Source organism: Solanum lycopersicum, chromosome 12 (genome assembly GCF_036512215.1).
Source record: "Solanum lycopersicum chromosome 12, SLM_r2.1".
NCBI lineage: Eukaryota > Viridiplantae > Streptophyta > Magnoliopsida > Solanales > Solanaceae > Solanum > Solanum lycopersicum.
This window is the reverse complement of record NC_090811.1, coordinates 7,174,215-7,194,455: the sequence shown is the minus strand read 5'-3', so window position 1 is coordinate 7,194,455 and position 20,241 is coordinate 7,174,215. Positions and strand designations below refer to the sequence as shown.

General features: G+C 31.5%; 2 protein-coding genes and 1 long non-coding RNA gene across 4 annotated transcripts; 1 reads left to right on the top strand and 2 right to left on the bottom strand.

Annotated features, from left to right (window-relative positions):
- Positions 1-2,404: 2,404 nt before the first annotated feature.
- On the bottom strand, positions 2,405-7,815 carry LEPK4 (serine/threonine-protein kinase). 2 transcript variants are annotated; one of them, XM_019211268.3, is made up of 4 exons: positions 4,975-7,815; positions 4,605-4,663; positions 3,599-4,080; positions 2,405-3,514 (listed from the first exon to the last, which is right to left on the bottom strand). In XM_019211268.3, the coding sequence occupies exons 2-4, from the start codon at positions 4,638-4,640 to the stop codon at positions 2,629-2,631; spliced, it is 1,404 nt and encodes a 467-aa protein (XP_019066813.1). In that variant the 5' UTR covers positions 4,641-4,663; positions 4,975-7,815; the 3' UTR covers positions 2,405-2,628. The 2 variants fall into 2 exon arrangements, with proteins under 2 accessions (XP_019066813.1, NP_001308016.1); NM_001321087.1 differs by lacking the exon at positions 4,975-7,815 and having other exon boundaries at positions 2,629-3,514; positions 4,605-4,640.
- A 2,285-nt stretch (positions 7,816-10,100) lies between these two features.
- LOC101250480 (organic cation/carnitine transporter 3-like) lies at positions 10,101-12,256 on the bottom strand. The gene has a single exon (XM_004252095.4). It carries the CDS (start codon positions 11,922-11,924, stop codon positions 10,353-10,355), a length of 1,572 nt encoding a protein of 523 aa, XP_004252143.1. The 5' UTR covers positions 11,925-12,256; the 3' UTR covers positions 10,101-10,352.
- A 3,714-nt stretch (positions 12,257-15,970) lies between these two features.
- On the top strand, positions 15,971-17,369 carry LOC138340611 (uncharacterized). Its single transcript, XR_011213293.1, has 2 exons — positions 15,971-16,097; positions 16,608-17,369. It is a non-coding gene; the product is annotated as an uncharacterized lncRNA (long non-coding RNA).
- The last annotated feature ends 2,872 nt before the right edge of the window (positions 17,370-20,241 follow it).

The window sequence follows — 20,241 nt, the reverse complement described above, 5'->3', positions numbered from 1 at the left end:
TTGACAAACTTAGTTCCATTATCTGTTCGAACACACTTAACATTGACACCAAATTGTGTTTTCACCATACTTAAGAAATGTTTTAGAACTATAAGAGAATCAGACTTGGTATGTAACAAAAAAATCCAAGTATATCTAGATTTATCATCCACCAATGTAAGAAAATATCTCTTGCCATCGTGATTTAAAACTCTGTAAGGTCCCCAAACATCTCCATGTACAATATCAAATGAAGAAGCAGAAGTAGTAACACTAACAAGAAATGGAAGCCTAGATTGTTTTGCAATAGGACATACAGTACAATGATGAACTTTCAGAGATACAAGAGGTAAACATTCTATTCTACTGAGTACTTTAAGAGGAGCATGGCCAAGCCTCTTATGCCAGAGATCACTCAGAGAATTACAACTAGTAGTAGCAACACTAGACTTGTCTACATTAAGAACTTCAGTAGTGGAATTATGAGCATGAAAGCCACCACATTATCAATAGGATCTACATCTTTTCCTTTGCTTAATAGCTGAAGAATCTGTGAAAACTGCTCAGGTGTTAATAAGGACACACCACCATGTGTACCTGTTGGAGTAGTATTAGTAGAGGAAGCATGATTATCAGATGCTCTTACCTCATTAAATTGATTGCCTCCAGTAGCAGCACTGTTGGCATGAGAATTAGAGGTGGTTCCTTTCCTCTTGGGATATCCATGGAGCTTATAACAAGTCTCACTGGTATGACCTTTAAAATGACAGAAATCACAAAACAAGTGAGCTTTCCCATTAGATCTATCATCACCATAGTTTCTCTGCCTATAACCACCATTGTTTCCATTTTGATTACTGAAACCAGAGTATTGACCTTGAGATACTTTGTTACTCATAAGAGCAACTTCTGAATGTGGATCAACTAGAAAGGAACCAGTACTTACACCATTCAACCTCTGACTTTCAACATTAATGATCATAGCATAAGCTTGATTGACATTAGGAACAGGAATTATCATCAAAATTTGAATCTTAGCATGAGCATAGGTCTTATTTAGTCCCATTAGAAATTGCCATAGCTTATGATTCTGAAAATGTTCATAATACAATTTTTCTTCATTACAAGCACATGAAGGAGGAGGCATTAGAGTTTCAAACTCATCCCACAATTCTCTAAGTCTAGAAAAGTAACTTGATACAGAAGCAGTACCTTGAGATAGTGTAACAATTTCTTTATGTAGAAAAAAGGCCCTGGATGCAGTGACCTTATCAAACCTTTCACGAAGATCTTTCCAAACTGTATGTGCATCAGATCAATAGATGACTGTACTAAGTAAACCTTTAGAAACAGAATTCATTATCCATCCCAAGACAATGGCATTACACCTATCCCACAGATCATGCATAGAAGAGGGATACATATCCATTTTACATGTTCGTAACAAAAATCCCAACTTGTTTTTTCCTAGAAGTACAAGTTTCAAGGATTTACTCCATAGATAGTAATTTTCAGATCCTAGAAGTTGAATTGAGATAAGAACTGAACCTTGAGTATCTGATGGATGAATGAACAAGGGATGATTGTGATCAACTCGTTCAAATTTAGTAGAAGATCTTCCCTGTAGTTGCAGTTCATCATTTACAACACCTTCATTAGGAAGCACCATGATTGATTCACCAACAAATTTCCAGAACTTAACAGGGATCAAATAAGAGATGATAAATAGATCACAAACAAAGATTCTTTCTAGAACGCAACAGAGATCCAATTAAAAGATGATAACCAGATCACAAAACAGACTTGTATTAGCAAATCGAAGAGCTGATGAAATGATTTCACACTATGTAGATGTTAGACACAGGATAATTCACTGTGTTCTGATACCATGATGAGAATCACCATTAATGGAGATATGAGAAGAGAGAAAAAATATCTTCATTCATAATGTGTGACTTTACATTCAAGATATGTGTATATATACAAGAGAATGAATGAGTTGTAACTAAAAGATTCTTCCTAATTAATTCTAACTAACTTCTACAACTAACTAACTTTGATAAATGGCTAACTAACTTCATTAATTCATCAAAAACAAAAAGTCTTGCACAATTTACTAGATATATCTAGTACGAAATTTAAAGAGACAATTGATGCATTAATTCCAACAGAACTACTCTTGTTTTCTGAAATGTGAAACAAGAAAAATGAAAGAAAATTTAGCTTGTGGAATAAAACTCCAATTTCATGAGAGACGAAATCGTCTTGGAGCAAATTTTCAACACATTAACTATGACTTTTAACACAGTAACTATGACTTTTAACACATTAACTATGACTTTTAACTGCTTAAAGCAATTAGTTTTTAATCAAAATGTAAGTGAAATTAATATCTTACACTTGAGTGTATGAAATGAAAAGAATGGAGTATCAAAAGAATTATATTCACAATTAATCAGCAGCAGTTACCACTAAAACTTCAGTCAAGGAAACACCAATACTTTTTCCTAAAGTGCTTCAAGTTGCTTTCTTCTAGGAAGTTACACTGTTATGCACAATAAAACACACTGCCTGAACATACTTCAAGATGATACAGAGTTGGTTATACGCCATTCGATTTAGTACTTTCAAACTAGCTTAACTCCGCTCCTAGAAGTACTCAAAGTCGATATATGATGAATCAGTACAAGTGTTTTTGCTTTTATCATGACTTTCAGTATCTGGCATCTTCTTATCTGAACAAGGAGCTGATGCATCTTTACTAGCGTACTGAGCAAAGTCGACAGGTTCAGGTATAGAGGGAGGAACAGCACTTCTTACTAAAGCCCAATTAACCCCCTCGAAGAAGGGGTGCTGTTTTATCTCAGTAGCACCTCTCTTATAGGCAATTCTCTTGTGTGGTTCCTTCACAAGGAGGCCTCGTATAAGATCACGTGCAATAGCACTCACTTGCGGAGTTTCTGGAAATCTCAAAGGTTGTCCTACAACATTGAAGAGCGTAGCACGATTTCCAGCACCTTTAAAAGGTGTTGTACCATGCAGAAGTTCATATAAGAAGATGCCAAAAGTCCACCAATCAACTGCACTACCATGACCCTCTCCGCGTATGATCTCAGGGGCTAAGTACTCATGAGTGCCAACAAAAGACATGGAACGCACATTAGTCGGCTCTGCCATAAGCTCAGGGAGTGATCCTCCCACAAAAAGACCAAAATCTGATTTAGACTTGCGATTCTTTTTGGTAGGAAGAATGTTACGAGGGAAAAAAGTCGAGGGCTGAATACAACCTTGGACTGCATTGTCATTGTCTAAAATGCCCGATCCACTGCTAGGATTTCCTCCTCCTCCTCCTCCGTGTACAGATGAAGACTTAACAAGCGTTGGATTGACAGAACAACGGAGAGATAAGTCAAAATCAGACAGCATTATATGACCCTCATCTCTCACTAGTACATTTTCTGGCTTAAGATCCCTATAAACAATTCCGAGCATATGCAGATACTCAAGTGCCAACAACACCTCTGATGCATAAAATCTGTAAATATACAAATAAACAGGATGAATTATACTCATGAAACGTTTATGCATCGAGTAGGATAAAGATCGTATATGTACTAACCTAGACGCCTCCTCAGTGAAATGCTTATTAGGCTGTTTTTGACGGAGCGTATGAAGATTACCTCCACTGCAGAACTCCATAACTAAGCAATAAAACTTATCAGTCTCGAAATGTGAATACAACGTTGGCAAGAAAGGATGGTCAAGTAGACTAAGAATCTCGCGTTCTGTTTGTGCTCTGAGTAATTTATTTCGACTAGCAAGAGATCCTTTATCCATCACTTTCATTGCAAAGAAGGCATTTGTTCCCCTGAGTTCCACAAGGTACACACTTCCAATATCACCATATCCTAAACGTTTCAATAATCGAAAATTGCTTAGATTAAGAGGAGGTCCACCTCTACCAGTAGCAGAATTAATCGCATCCCATCGAATATCACCACCAGTGTGTGGTTTCAGAGGTGTAGTACTACTCGAGCTACTCTCTGTGCTTTCACTAACTTTATTCGGATGAAATGTTTCGTCTAACGACATCGTGCTCATCTGCATTGAAGAAATGTACTTAACACCACTACAACACTTCAACCAAATCCTATTGAATTTAACAAAAAACTTCATACTTAGCATTAAAAATAGAAGACCATCAATCAATCATCATACATGAAATTTATACAATATTTAAACGTATTACATTTTCCTTTTTTCATTAACCATGACGTCCACCAGCAACAAGTACCAGGTAAATTTGTCCACCAAAGCTAGGACAGATGAGAAGAATCACCTGTTGTTTTTGTAAACCTATTGTATTTTAAAGATCCACTTTTGTAGAAATGAAGTTGAAGCAGAGCTAAAAAAAATTTTCCATTTAAATTCCTCGCAAATAGATTGTCAACATAAATAACGACAATAACAAATACTACGTCAAAATAATTAAGATCAACTATATGAATCTCCGTTTTAAATAGAAATAACTGTTTTTTGTGTTCAAGCTTATACAACAATTTCTGCATATGATGAACTATAAATGTCAAATAAAAATTAGGAATACGATACAAAATAGAATTGACCTCAGATAACTCTAATGGTGTTGGCTTTGTCGACATTATAAAAATTTCAACCAAATAACCTGAAAAATTAAAAAAAAAAATTGATTCGTCATACAGCCAAATTCTATCCAACAGATCACAAGTTTGATATCGTACAACAATGAAAAAATAAAAAAATAAAAATTGAGATTGAAATGTATTTCATATATCGATAATAAATCTTTATATTTATAACGAAACTTGACTTAATAACGAGCTCATAACATAAAGATGAACAAAAATGACGATAAAAAAAATTCAAAAAACATGTTTATAAACCAGAATTATGATTTCTTCAACAATGTTGCAAGTAAATGGGAGAAATAATTATGTAAAAGAACGAAGCGCGAACCAGAAGGATGGAAGATATAATGTGAGTTTCAAGTAATCAAAATTTTGAATTCATTCATATCGAATTCATTCTCTTGCGTAAGAAGCCTTTTGTTTTTATTTTCCCAAATGGAAATTGATAGTACTGGTAATAACATTTTTTTTTTTGCTTAAAGAATTGTTTTATTCTATTTCAAAATACATTTTAACGTCAATAAAAGAAAAAAAAGATTTGTATATATGTTATGGAAATTGGATGTTAAAATAGAAAGAAATGAGAACCATAACATAAAAGAAGGAGAAGCCTAAGAATAGCCGTTAATATCTGACATAATGTTGGGATATATGATTGGGCATGCATAGGAATAGAGTTTATACAAAATTAAGTTTGAGTTGAGTTTATGTATATGTGCAGATAACTCACTCTAATCCACTTATTGTAATTTGTGAAATGAACAAATAAAATGGTGACACATATAATTTTCTAAAAAGATATCAAGTATATATCTCTATCTATTTAGATAAAAATTAAATTACTAAAATACCCTTTGTTAAAATTAAATTATCCTATTTTTTATTTTTTTAAAAATGTACATAAACAACCCCAAATCCAATGGACGTGTTCTTTTGTAAAAAAGATAAAAATCTAACTTCTTGAAAAAACAAACTAATGTTATGTTTTTAATAATAGCCACAACCATAACTCCTTTTCAATGACATCACACAACTTCATATTAATAAGACATGACTTTAGATAGAAATATGTGTGTGTCGCGTATCAGGATAGAAGATTCATTAAGTAGTGAAGTGTTGTTTTATTATTCGAAGTTTTTAGGCTTGTTTGGGTCTGTTGTAGTACTAGTCATAATGCTATAATTTTTGTTTTTGATATCTGTCATCATGTAGTATTTATTGTGTTTTGTTAATCATTATTTTTTGTTGCTATTGTTCCTTTCTGGTAAGTTATGCAATCCTTTCCTTATTAGTTGCGGTGATTCCTTCACTGATGAACACGTGATTGAGCTTATGAACTATGAAATATGACTCTTATGAAGATATGCATACTATATATAATGAAAGAGATGTAAATGATTTGAGAATGCTTTGAGAGGAAAGTATCAAGGTTGTTGTGAAAGGTTTTCTCACATAATACTAAGATCATGATTGTGAATGATTTTCTCACCTAAGTTGAATCATGTTTTTGAAGATATTTTTAATAACACTAGCTTGGTTTGGTTACTTGATTGTGCTTTCCATATATGATAATATGTATATGATAAATGACTATAACGTAATATTTTACTTAGCACTGAGCGGACTTTTGGGATGAAGGTTTCCATTTAGTGTTTGTGGACCTTTAATAGCTATCCCTAAGTTCCAGAACTTTGTGTCACCATAGGATATTGTCTCTGATAAACACTAGCTAGTGGATTCACTTTAGCTCCGACTCATGGTTCTTACCTTGGCAAGTAAGGACATCTCTTTTCTGTGTGTGATAGACAACAGATTCCATGTTATAGCTCACATTGTCTAGGTCGATTAATGGTAAACATCCCTCAATAATGAACTAAGGTTACTTTCAAAGTATCTCATAAAATGTTTTAAAGATGTTAAGCTAGCATTGACCATGATTATGTCTTGTGTTTTCTAACCCTTTTATCTTATGATTTAGCTTGTTCATTGCATGACATGTTAAGTCTTTTTAACATGATTTCCTAACTCTTATGCATTGATATTATGCTTAGTACATTTCATGTACTAAGCCATATGTGTACCTAGCTACATTGTCTCATTAATGTAGGATCTCACACTCCTACCTCTCATACTCGTAGCTAGTTGATCTCTTGGCATTCAAAGATGGGCCAATCCTCATGTTTAGAGAACCAAGATACTTTTATAACTTTATTCATTTCAGTTTTCGGACATTTGTATGTGATGTGTGAGTTACATCCTAACCATTTTCTTTTTTAGATGAAGAAGATAGTGTGAGGGATAAGAAAGAGAAAGAATAGGTATGGTGAACATAGGATTGATGAGTGACAGTATTAAGATTTGGACTGTTTTATCAAAAAATAATATTTCGAAAAGAGTTTGTTTTATTTTTAAGGTATTTTCGACTTTTAGGAGTCGCCACTTAATTTTTAAGAAAAATCTAGAAAACTTATTTTTTCAAAACAACTAAACAGAAAATTGATTGAAAAAAAATTTAAGGGTTCGAAATTCCTATTAGTGTCTTAGGAAGGTTTCAAAAGAAAGCACCTAAGACGCTCCGTTTACTACGGTTTTCCGACAATTAACTTATTAACTTTTGCAATTTTGAAGTTGAACTTATTAAAGTTTCATTTGGACAAATTTACAAGTTTGCGACATTTATTGTTATCTTGCCATTTGCGAATATATTTCAAAGCTTAACTTCCTTAAGGTTTATCTAAGCAAGCTTTACAAATTTTGAACTATTATCGTTTTTTAGATTTAATTTTAGTTTGATAAAATAAAAGGCGCTCGATGGGGTTTGGATTCTTCTAATCCTAAGCTAACGACATTTAAAACAAAAACGTCAACAAATAGCAAAGAGAGATAGAGAGAGAGGGAGAGGGAGATTTGGGTCCAAACTCGGGTTCTGTTCGCCTTGACCGAGTTTTGGACCCACCTGTTTTTGGGGGTTTTAACCCGTTTTCTTTCGTACCTGTCCTAGTCTAAGCATATAAAATAATTACAAGAAAAATAAAAAAATAAAAAAACAATAAAGGCTTATGCCCATTACAAAGTAAAAATACGGAATAAGATGAAGTGAGGTCTTCTAGTCCGTTTGGATTCTCTTCAATTCCTTAAACTTCTGATCGTCTCGCCGGTGTCTCATCTTGACTCGAAAGGATGAAATTAAGCCCTTATAGCTTTCTTACAATAAGGGCCGAGATGAGAATCCTTGTCGAACTCGGACAGGTTTAACATGCCACAAATCAAAATGAAAGGAGTAAATATATAACCCGGTAAGGGAATTGCAAGATAGTAAGGTAACTTAATGAAAAATGCACATTTTATTCATGAACGATATGTATTAACAGATGATTCCACTAAAGGAAATTACACAGAGGAGGCATACTGGACAGTGACTTTGAAGAAGAGAACGGATAAAACAAGTAATAAACCAAGAGATAAAATAAGATATATTCACATGATAAGAACTATGACTTTGTACGTCAGTAATAACAGACATAAGGATAGCAAGATGATGAAAAGAGTACAAGTAAAAAAAAACTTGACAGCAACATAATCACGTATGTCAATAATACTTAATCTTGAGCCAAAACTGGAAATAATGCAAAATTGTGTTCATGTATTATTCCCTTTAAAATGTTATCCAAACCAACCTCAACTCAAACGAAGTATATCAAGAGCTTAACATAACAAACTTATCAGCCTTTTTCAGCGTTTCCTTGGGTGGGGTTTCTGTTCGTGGGAAGAAGAAAGGGAAGATGGGTCGGGTCGGGTCAAAACGTTGGGCTGGGTAATTTTATTTAAAGGCATATGGGCTGGAAAGAGAATAATTGGGTTGGGTTGGTTTAGTGATTGGGAATTAGGATGGGCTGAAGATTTGAAATGGAAGAGGGGAGGGAGGGATTAATTTAGTGGGTTGTTAAGGGATTTGGGCCGCCTGGGACTTAATTTAGTGGGCTGAAATTGGTTTGGATTGTTAAAAAAAATGTTTGGGCCTAGGAAATAAAATAAAAGGATGGAGAACAAACAACCAATTAAAATGACAAACTTATATCGACTAATTAACGAGCCTCTTTGTTTAGTAAAATAATTATTAAAATCGTAAAATAATGATTAAAAATATAATTATAATTTAAATTAAACTAGTTTTAATAAAACATTTAAATGTATATTTTTGATGATTTTTTTTGAATAATCGTAAGATATACAAACTATATACATAATTATGTAATATATATGTACTATCTAAAGTTATGATAAGTAGCATAAAATCCACTTATTATATATATATATATATATATACATATACATATATTTATTTTTTTTTTTTAATTTTCACAAGATTTATAAAACTAATTAAGTTAAATAATTTGGAAAACTCACAAAGCTCGATAATTAATTGATCCCGATGCGAGTCAAAATTGGGTGTCAACATGGACTAAAAACATGATTTAGGGGATAGTTAAGCTACACCTTATTATTACAAGTTACTTTTAGAGTGTGATGTATCTCAATTCATTTATAGTACAAAATTGTTAAACAATGGGATGCTTGATAATTTTTTTTGAAAATATAGGTAAGACTATTATATGATAAACTATCTAATTACACAAATATTTTTATCATATTTACTAATTCTAACTAATAATTACATTTTATATCACTAATGAATAATTTCATACCACATTTTAAGTTAGATAAATTTAGATATATGTTTTTTGCTATCAAATATAACCAAAAGAGGAGAGAGGCGAGCAAATTTGTTTATGTATCTCAGGTGCATGTGAATCACACTAGATACGTCTAACTTAGAGGAATCCCACTAGTATATGTGTTAATTACTTAGGTTCATGCTAATTTACAATATTATAAATCTTACTAGATTTTAGTGCATCCAGATTTGTCCAAATATATGGGTCAAAATTAGGTTGTAATTTGTTCTGTATACACTATAACCATGTGAATTCTCATGTATTTGGATACAAACAAAATTCGCTCGCCTCCCTCCCATCTCGTTCGCCACTCTAGTGTCTGGTTTGCGTATCTGGTATCCTAGTATACATGGGAATCACACCAGGTACATGTATATAATGTGTATCTAGTGTGATTCACTTGTATCATGGATATATAGACAAATCTCGCTCACTTCCCTCTCATATTGTTCCCCACTCTCATATCTTTACTCGTGTATCTGGTAATCAGATACATGTGAATCACACCAGATAAGTATATGTGTATCAAGTGTAATTCACATATATTGACTTAAAATCTAGTATGAAATTATTAAATAGTGAGATAAAATATATTTATTTCAAACTATAAAAATTTCTTTTAGTAAATATAATAGAAACATTAGTGTAATTAGGTAGTTTTACCAATTTGATACCTAAAGCCCATCTTACACCCCTTAAGTAAGGAAAAGAACAAAAGTAAGAAGGCAAACTTTATTCCATTATGTATTGGCCTTTAGTAAGGCTCCCATATTGTCAAAATCACAGACATCACTAGATACAACAATACAAATCTATTGTAATCCCAAAAAAAAAAGTCTTCAAAAGGATAATGTGTACACAAATCTTATCCTCGAAGGAATCAAGTTGTTTCCACCTCCTACATTAGAATATTAGATAGATCAACAAAATGCATGTGGGAACAAATTAACAACATACACACCCTAAAGTGCTATTTAAGGTCAACAACTTGTGCTTGCTCCAGCAGTTGCTCCTCTTCATCCATAGTGTCACAAAGTAGCCTACCCTTCGTCTCTGGCAACCACACAGTAAACAAACCAAATGTGGCACTACACACTCCAAATACCCCATAAGAAAACAAGCTATTGTTCCTTCCAAGTGCAACAAGAATTGGACTCAATGCACCACCAACTACTAATGACTGCCTCGCCATTGACACCGCGCAGTTCCTCACACACGTTGGAAATAGTTCCAACGTGTAAATCAGTAGAACATTAAACGCAGTACAAGCACCAAAAAACGACACCATTTCAAGCCCCATTTGAAACCACTTCAATCCCTCACTCCCCTCCACCAACGCGCAACCCACACTACATATCCCGCTTAGTAAGGAAAATCCTAAAAGCGAACCTTTCCTATTCATTTTCCCTATAAGGAAAAACGCTATCAAGGATGATGGTAGCTCAGAAATTGCATTCAACGTTATACTTAAGTAGATATCAAACCCCAAATCACCAACCCCTAAAGGCATACCATAATACACCATTCCAACCCCAAAACCAATCAACACTACTGTCATCAATCTACGTAAACACCATCCTCTCTCAACCAACAATCGAATAGCAGAGTATACATCCAAATCTCCGCGTGATGCAGACACAAACATGGCTTTCTCTAAATCTACAAACAGTCCTTCAAAGAAACTTGAACTCAACTTCCCCCGCGTACCTCTATTTGCAATCCTTCTCAACGTTTTAACAAATTCCTCCTTATGTCCTCGTAAATAAAGCCACCTAGGCGATTCATGAACAAAGATATACACAACCATCGAATACAGAACAACTGGGAAGCAAGTCAATAGATACAATACTCTCCACGAATTCCCTTTATTTAAATACGCTATCCAAGGTAACGATATAAAACCTAATGTAAAACAAACGAAGCTAATAATCCCAACTTGTCCTCTCCACTTCCTTCCTACTAACTCCGTAGATAAAACAAGTGAACAAGTACCTATAGTTGCCCTGCCAAATCCAGATACAAACCTCAACACAGAGTACATCCATATATTAGTAGAAATCGCGGTAACACAACCCGTTATAGACATTACAAGACATGATAAAACCAACATGTTTTTTCGTCCAAACGATGAATCAGCTAAAGTGCATAGAACAAATCCACCAACAAGGCAACCTATGAAGAAACTTGATGCAGGGAGGCCAGTAATGACTAAGCTGCTACATTCAAGTGACCAATCGGAGACGATGGACGTGTACGTTGGCAAGTCAAACTGCCACGTGTCCTTTGGAACGTCGCAGATGTTTTTGTCCACCTGGCATGAAGAGGAGTTATTAGTACAATGCCAAGTGGGAAGAGCATCAGTGAAAACACTAATGAATGATTGTTGAGCATCGAAAACCCAAGCGAGCGAGACTAAAATAGCTTGGACAAATTGCGACCATCCAAAATCTCCCATACATTCTTCTATCGTATTATCAAGTGAAATGATGCATTTTTTATCGATCGAATCGGATAAGAGAGGTTCATTTTGCTCACTAGACATGGTACACAATTTTAATTTATTTTTTTTTTGCGAAATTGGACGAGTTTGGTCTCTCCCTTATAAAAAGAAATGGTAATTATTATGCATATCAATAATTACAAAAGTTAAATGGCGTAGTGATTATAAAAATGTTTCCTCTTTGTCATATTTATGAATGATTTCTTTTTTTTTTTATTATTATTATTAATTGGAAAGGAAAATCTTTGTTCAATCATTCACCAAACTTTTTGATTTAAAAATAAGGTAATAGTATTGGCATGTAGCGGTTAATTAAACTTATGCTCTACCAATTTATAAGAAAAAAATACAAAAAGGATATACAAGAATGATACCAATATGTACGGGCAACAAAATAAATTTTTATATGTATAAGGGAATGTATTTATATGTATATATATAATATGGATATTATATAAACAGTATATAATTGGTTATAAATTATGTATAACTATGTATCTGAGATGTATAAAATACTGTATACCTTGTTTATATAATAAAGTATTCAATATAGATATGAGCTCCTCTCCAATTCACGTTCGCAAAACATTAATTCTTAAAATCAAGCTTTTGAACAAAACTTTGAACATGAAAGACGGAGGAGTCGGAAGGAAGAAGGGGGAGGAGTTCGGAAAGTAGCCATTAATTGTTGAAGTGTGAGATCGTCTCATCTAAGAGTTTAAGTTGTTAAAAGAGAATACATTTTTATTAGTTAATGTTATTTTTAACATTAATGGCCAGAAGAAGACCAAAAATAAAAAGAAAAGGAAAATAGGAATCCAAAGGCTTCAAAATGATAATTTTATTAGTTAATGTTATTTTTATGTAATAAGTGATAATTGAGCTATTTTAAGTAAGAATTTTCGATTTAATGATATTAAACGCAAACCAAAGGTGTGCGAGGATTTCTAATATTACATGAGATGTTTGAATTAAAAAATTATAAATATAAGAGATATTTTAAGAGAAAAAAAGATTTACTTAAAAATATTAATTTTATTAATTATAACATATTAAAATATAAAAGTGAGATTATAGCATATGAATATTAAAAGTTACAATTACAACATATTAAAATATACTGATCAAAGTGAAATTATAGCATATGAATTTTAAAAAATATATATTATAATATATTAAAATATACTGATCAAAGTGAAATTATAATATATGAATGTTAAAAATTATATATTATAACGTATTGAAATATACTGATTAAAGTGAAATTATAGCATATGAATTTTAAAAATTATATATTATAATATATTAAAATATACTGATAAAAGTGAAATTATAGCATATGAATTTAAAAATTATATATTATAATATATTAAAATATACCGATCAAAATAAAATTATAATACATGAATATTAAAAATTATATATTATAACGTATTAAAATATACTGATTGTCAGGATAAATAAATATGAAATTTTATGCGGCTATTATGTAAATAATAAAATAGTTATTCTTATCTGTTTGTTTGGGTTTTGGCCTTTGGTGAATACCAAAGATAAAGCTATCGGATAGAATATATTCTAAAGGGATGGAGGGTTATGGCCTCGAATATATGCTCATTTTGGTTGTGTTATATGACGGCTCAACGTGTTTTTATTTTATTTTATTACTATTGGTGTTTTTTTTCGTATTTATTTTAATGAGATAATTAATTAAAAGTATAATTAATTTCAATATATTGTCAAAATGAAAAAGTATTTCGAAAGTATCTTTAATGAATAAAAATATCCTCAGTTAATAGTTTCAAAAAGTTCTTCAATAGTTTGATTTGAATGTTTTTATTGTTACCTAGTGGATCAAAAGTGTCATTTCTCGAATAAATATATTTTATCTGTCTCAATTTATATGATTTTTTTTTTAGAGTCAAACGGTTTAAGTTTGATTGAAAATTTGTGCATGAAATCTTCAATTTTTTAAAAAATGAAATTTATACATTTGTAAAGTACGTAAAAAGTAGTATACTCACAATAATTGATAATTCAAAATATTTAAAGGATATATGAAAAATTTACTGTCAAAGGTAGGCTTGCTCGAATTTCGAAATTCAAAAAGTGCCACATAAATTTGGACAAATAAAATATTATTTCTTTTCTTTTTAAACACATCCTTTTTCTAATGATGATTTTTAAAAGAATTAGAGAAATATTTATCCTACTTCAATTCGTAAAAAGTATCAACATATAATTTTTTTATTTATTTTAATTACAAAATTATCGTTATCTTAATAAAAATTAATGATAGGTCGATATGAGGGAATAAAAAAAGAAAAAATTACAGGAATTAGTACTTTTTAATAAATAATTACTGATTTTAGCAATACTTTCCATTTATTACCATTTATAGCAATACTATGTTAACTCTGTAATATAAATTAAAAGTGAATTATGTATGTCATATATATGAATTATAATTGTTTTTTGAAATATATAATGTTTTATTATAAAAATTTGACACATTGTATTATAAGTGAATTAAAATGTGTGATAAATATATTATCTATTATTAAAACTTGTATTATATGTGAATAATAAATTATTCTTTGTAATATGTATTAAATTTATATTATAAATGAATTAAAAGTGATCAAGTAAAAAAAATTAATGCTATAAATAGTAAATATTTTTTATTATAGTATATTCATGTAAGTTTCCCATAAAAAATCCCACTTATACTATACTAAGGTTCCATTACCCCCCTCAACCTATGCCCAAAATCCCAGAGACACACTTATACTATACTAAGGTCCCATTACCCCCCTGAACTTATTTTATTAATATTTTTTTACCCCTTTTAGGCCTACGTGGCACTATCTTGTGGGCCCAACGATGATTGACTTTTTTTTCAAACTAGTGCCATGTAGGCTAAAAAGGGGTAGAAAATTACTTATAAAATAAGTTCAGGAAGGTAATAGGACCTTAGTATAGTATAAGTGTGTCTCTGAGATTTCGGACATAGGTTGAGGGGATACTTGTGCATTATCCCTAGTTTTTCTTTTCTTTTAAAATCACTTTAATTGACAAATAAGAAAATTATCTTTCTTTTTATCTTAATTTCATTTTAACAATTAACACAGAATAAGAGCTTGTTCGACATTGCCACTAAAAATTGCTTATTTTTCAAAAGCACTGTCTGCAAGTGGGGCACCTGTCTACTATTCAACCCCTATGTTTACTACAGTGCAGGACTATATGAAATCTGAAGCTTTTAATATATGGTTATATGATCGTCAAAGCAAGAAAATACGCCAGGTAACGCTACGTGTTCCCACACCCGAACGTGATCGAAGAAGACTACATCAACAATTTTTGCGAATTTTATTCAGCACCCTTTTAAAATAGCTTTCCAGAAAAATGCTTTTGTTTAAAAACAACATTTTGTGTTCGACTAGAGTATGTTTGACATTGTTGTTGGGAGCCCAGAAATATTTTTTTTCCCCACAAATTTATCGGTAGACAGTGTCTAGTGGACTTTCATTAAACATAAAAAATATCACTATGGATAAGTACAATTAAGGGGGGTTAGGCCTTACCTTACTAATCCTAATGAAGTACCTAACATCTACTACTACAAGCATGAAGAAATAAGAATTAGAGAGAAATAAGTATTTTCTAATCACCACAGAGTTTGTAATATACTTTATGGTGATACTACAAATGAGGATGCTTAAATAATGTAAAAATATGTCAATTAAAAAGAAGTTGAGTTATCAGCCTCAAACTTTCTATTACAAACGCATGAATTAAAAAAGATTGATTACCCATCAAAATTAACTTGAAGTATTTTTCTCTTGTTTTTTCAAACCTATCCAACAACACTTGATAATTCATACTTTCTTTATGGATTTATTGGATCTTGTTGAACCTATTGATACTGTCAAATGGTTCTACTTTGCCTGTCGCATCAGTAAATGCCTTGGAACAAACTCTTCAGTCTTTTTACCGTCCCAACTATGTTGTCTTCCATGTGTCTTCTTTTTGTTTTTGTTGCTTTCACTTCTTTGTTATCTAGGCGATATCTCCTTTACCTACCCACTCTATCAAAGAATATGTCCAGCATTTCTTCCTCATCTTCATCCAAAGAATCCTTGCCCTAATCAAGCATATTGTCTTTCTCATCTTCATCAAAAGAGTCCTCACCCAAATCAAGTGTATTTGACAGTAATTCCCTTGACTCATTCTTCTTTATAATCACATATTTGGGCACAAATATGGGATCTTCTAGAGTTAATTTGCTATTAAAATTAGGTGGTGAGACTAAAATTAGGTGGTGAGACTCGTTTTTCTTGAATCAAATCGTTGTCATTTTCTGTTAACTTTACTTGCTTTCCAGTAGTCTCTGATAAAACATCAAAGCTATTTGAGCATAATGGATCTCTTGAGGCATTACTAATATCTTGTCTTTTCTCACTGTCATGAAAATTTATAGTTGCACCCTTTTCACTACATGAAGAGTTATTTTAACTAGTCGGAGAAAGACTCAGATTACTAGTTGAATTTTTGTGTGCAATCACTACCCAATTTTTAGCTGCATTCTTGGTTTCAACTTGCAAAACATGTTATCCAGAATTTCCATAATCTTCTGTTAACCTCATAAATGAATGTTTCAATAAATCTTCCGTTAACCTCATAAATGAATGTTTCAATAATGGCAATGCGTATACTGATCAGGAAAGGAACGATATACAACCCAAAGTACAAGGTGATTGCAGGGACATCATAGACAAATCAAGTTAAGGATGAAAAATAAATATTTTATCAATCAGGTCAAATCTCATAGCTGCGATTAAAGAGGCATACAAGGAAAATCAACCAAATCAATCAAGATTTACGAGTCGCTAAAATCAAAGGACAAATTAACGAAATAATATCGGACTAGCATCTCCAAGAAGCACAAGATAACTTAAATTAAGGAAGGAATATCATGCCAACATTGAATCAAATTGAAGATGACTATCAAGCCAAGACTCAATATCTTCCCACAAGGAAAGAATTGATCTATCATGCACATATCTAATATGGACATGATTCAGCAGATCAATTACAATTAAATCGAGGATAATATCAACGATCCTTGATTCAGACACCCTTGGGTTTCTTATAAAAGCATACACTATATAAACCTCCTCGGTCATTAGAGTGAAACAAGAAACTTCAATTGAACTTATTTGTAATCTTCTTCATCTTTGATAAAGCTTTTGTACACAAGAGTGAAAAACTGTAAAAGAAAATGAGAAGGAGAGATTTTGAGGGTAGGTTATACAATTAGACGTAGTGTCAACAATAGACGGTCTGATTTGCACATCAGACTACTCATTTTGTATAGTCAAATTTGTTCGAAGCTCTTAAGGAAACCCTTGAAATCCAAGGAGGTTGAACTAGGAACCATATCGGTGATCCGAACCAGTATAAACTATGTTATTTTACTTTCAACATATTGTCTTGTTTTTATATTGTTGAGCTAATCTGTAGTCGACTATTCCTCACTAGGAGTAGGTAAAATTGACCTTAATATCTTCAAATCTGATGCACCATGGGATGAATTAAGCACCACTGCTTGATGCAATCCCTCTTCAATCATAAAGTCTTGTATTTCCTCCATTGAAAACGTGATAGTAGGTTCTTCATGAATTATTTCGATTGATTTTCCGATTATTTTTTAGTTAATTCGAGCAAATTGTTTAGGATTTATAATATTGGAATTGAAAAGGGTGGTGTATGTGATGGTTTGGGGTGGTGGGGCGGTTTGGACAGCATCAAAAAGAGGCCATCCAGTGGCCGTAGCAACCATGAGAGCTTCGAGCTTTTGGCTAGGAAGGAACCCTAGGTCAGCCCTTTTTTGTTGTTGAAAATACAATATTTTGAGAAAAAACACTTTTTAAAAAATAACGTATTAGGTGTTTGGTAAATTTGTAAAACTATTTTTAAATAGAAGCAGAAACAATTTTTCGTTGTTGGGATGAAGCTAATAGTTTCTCACTTTTATAAAAAGATAAAGCATAAATGTTTTCTTTAAGACTAAAACATATACATATGTCTTTATTTATATATCTCTTATTAATTAATTAAGATATCTCATAGGTTCAATTAAGTTTTATACTTTCATTTAATAATTAATTTTTTTTATTTTTATGTAATAAATTTTATATTTTATTTTATGATTACGTATTATTATTATATTTATTATTTTACGTATTTACAATATTAGAAAATAAGAAGAAGGTAACAATAACATTTTTGTAAGACTAGAAAAAAAAAGAAGTTAAATTCTTAAATTGAATGAGTTTGTAATATGAACATTTACTTTGTTTGAGTGAAATGGAATTGAATTTGAAATCATGTGAGTACAGGTCATAATTTTCACCGTTTTTAAGTAAGGGAATTTCCACACAAATTGCTTATGTCTTTTACTTTAGCATTACTATTTTAAATTACTATTTTTACTGAATTAAGAAACCTAATTCGTTGACATATAGGGGATGCATACAGTCTAACATAGACTAAATCTAAGATCCACATTAGTAAGAAAATGAATTCAATTTACCCCCTCTTACACTTTGAATATTGTATCTAATACTTATATATGTGGCAATAAGCACAGTTGAAAGTCAACATGTCAAGTTTCAGCTGTGTGCTTATTCACACAATTATTTGTTTGGCCTACTGGATTAGGCTTGACATTTTAACCCTGAGGTTTGGGGTTCAAATCTTGCCAACATTATTTTTTACTTTCGTTTTGATTTCAGCTTTTTTTTCTCCGTAAGTCAATTACTCCCTCCATCCGCTTTTGTTTGTCATGTAAATTACCTTAATTTGATATTAAAATAAAAAATTTAGATACTCAAAAATTATATTGCAATCTTTTGCATATCAATAAGATGAAAAAATATATTGATGTTACTCAATGTTTTTATAATTTGACTTTAAAAATGGAAAGTATGATAATTAATAGTAAATGGAGGGAGTATTACTTTTGATAGCTAAAGACCTCTACATCTACTAATTGATTTATGAGATTTTCACATTGAAAAATTGTGTTTTAGTTAGTAGATGTCTTTAATCATTTTCAGCTTATTTATGATTTGAATTTTGTATACGTAAATATAGTTCCTATTCATATTTTAGTTATTCCATCTTAACAACACAGGAGGCAGCCAACACGTCTGTTTCACATGTGTGATTCCACGCTATAATCAACAACATATTAACTCTTGAAATTCTATTTGTATCACATATATTAGGACAAGAAAAATAACATATATTATTTAAAAATTATGTAGAGATACTATAAATTACAACAATTAACAACTTAAAGAATTGAAAAATCATATTAAATTTTAATTGACTCTCTAATTTTTAGTTGTGTCATAAAGTGAGATAAAAAATAACAGATATTAGGCCTGTACTAGCACTGACGCATGTGTCTAGTATATATATATATATAAAGTAAGTGATGATGAAAGATGGAGAGCCATGCATGCATGCAAACTTTTGATTAACATTCCATGTGTCATATATATGTATCCCTTTTTGGTGTTTAGAAATATATTTGAAGGATATAACTTTGGTCCTACAAAAAGCTATAGTACAAAGAAGCTTCATCGAACTTCGCATTAAGATATGATGAATTCCTTGTCTTCACCTTCAATACTTAGCCCCTCGCCCGCGCCTACTCTCTTTTAAGTGCCTTAACTTTTCACTCCCACCTCTCTTGGCCACACTTTTCATCTTTGCCAATTTAGCTATTCACTACAACCAATAAAGTTAAATCAGTCTGCATTACCATGCATGTGTTGCTTTATTACTAGCTTCCATCAAAACAAAAAGAAAAAAAAAAGAAAAAAGCAACTTATTCTTGGATAAGAAGCTCCTCAAATTACACCGTCTTTAAGCATGTCATAACATTTTTGCGACAATAAAAATTTCTCAGCAAACAATGCAATACACATTCCATTAGCTACGTGTTTTTACTTTTATTTTCAAAATTCTTTTTCATATTATATTTACTTCACCAGATATATATATTTTAAATACATGCAAGTCAAATTAAGTAAAAAGAATTTCTATATACACTCTATCCAAATGTGATTTGCATTTATATGAAATTACACTATCTCTTGTTCCTCTCTCTTTTTATGCATTTAAAATATACGTATTTAATATTTCAAATACATATATCTAAATTTAATACTTCTTATTATATTTTTTTTTATATTTAATGTATTTAATACATATATCTGACTTAAAATATAAAGGAACAGGGTAACTTAAGTGGGAAGAAGGAAGGGTGGTACTTGGTAGTGTG

Excerpts from the sequence above, each read along its gene's own strand:
- LEPK4 (XM_019211268.3), bottom strand. The coding sequence starts at position 4,640 with ATGTCGACAAAGCCAACACCATTAGAGTTATCTGAG. Across the intron at positions 4,081-4,604 it reads CACCATTAGAGTTATCTGAG|ATGAGCACGATGTCGTTAGA; the intron begins GTCAATTCTATT and ends TCTTCAATGCAG. Across the intron at positions 3,515-3,598 it reads TTCACTGAGGAGGCGTCTAG|ATTTTATGCATCAGAGGTGT; the intron begins GTTAGTACATAT and ends GTATATTTACAG.
- LOC101250480 (XM_004252095.4), bottom strand. The coding sequence starts at position 11,924 with ATGTCTAGTGAGCAAAATGAACCTCTCTTATCCGATTCGATCGATAAA.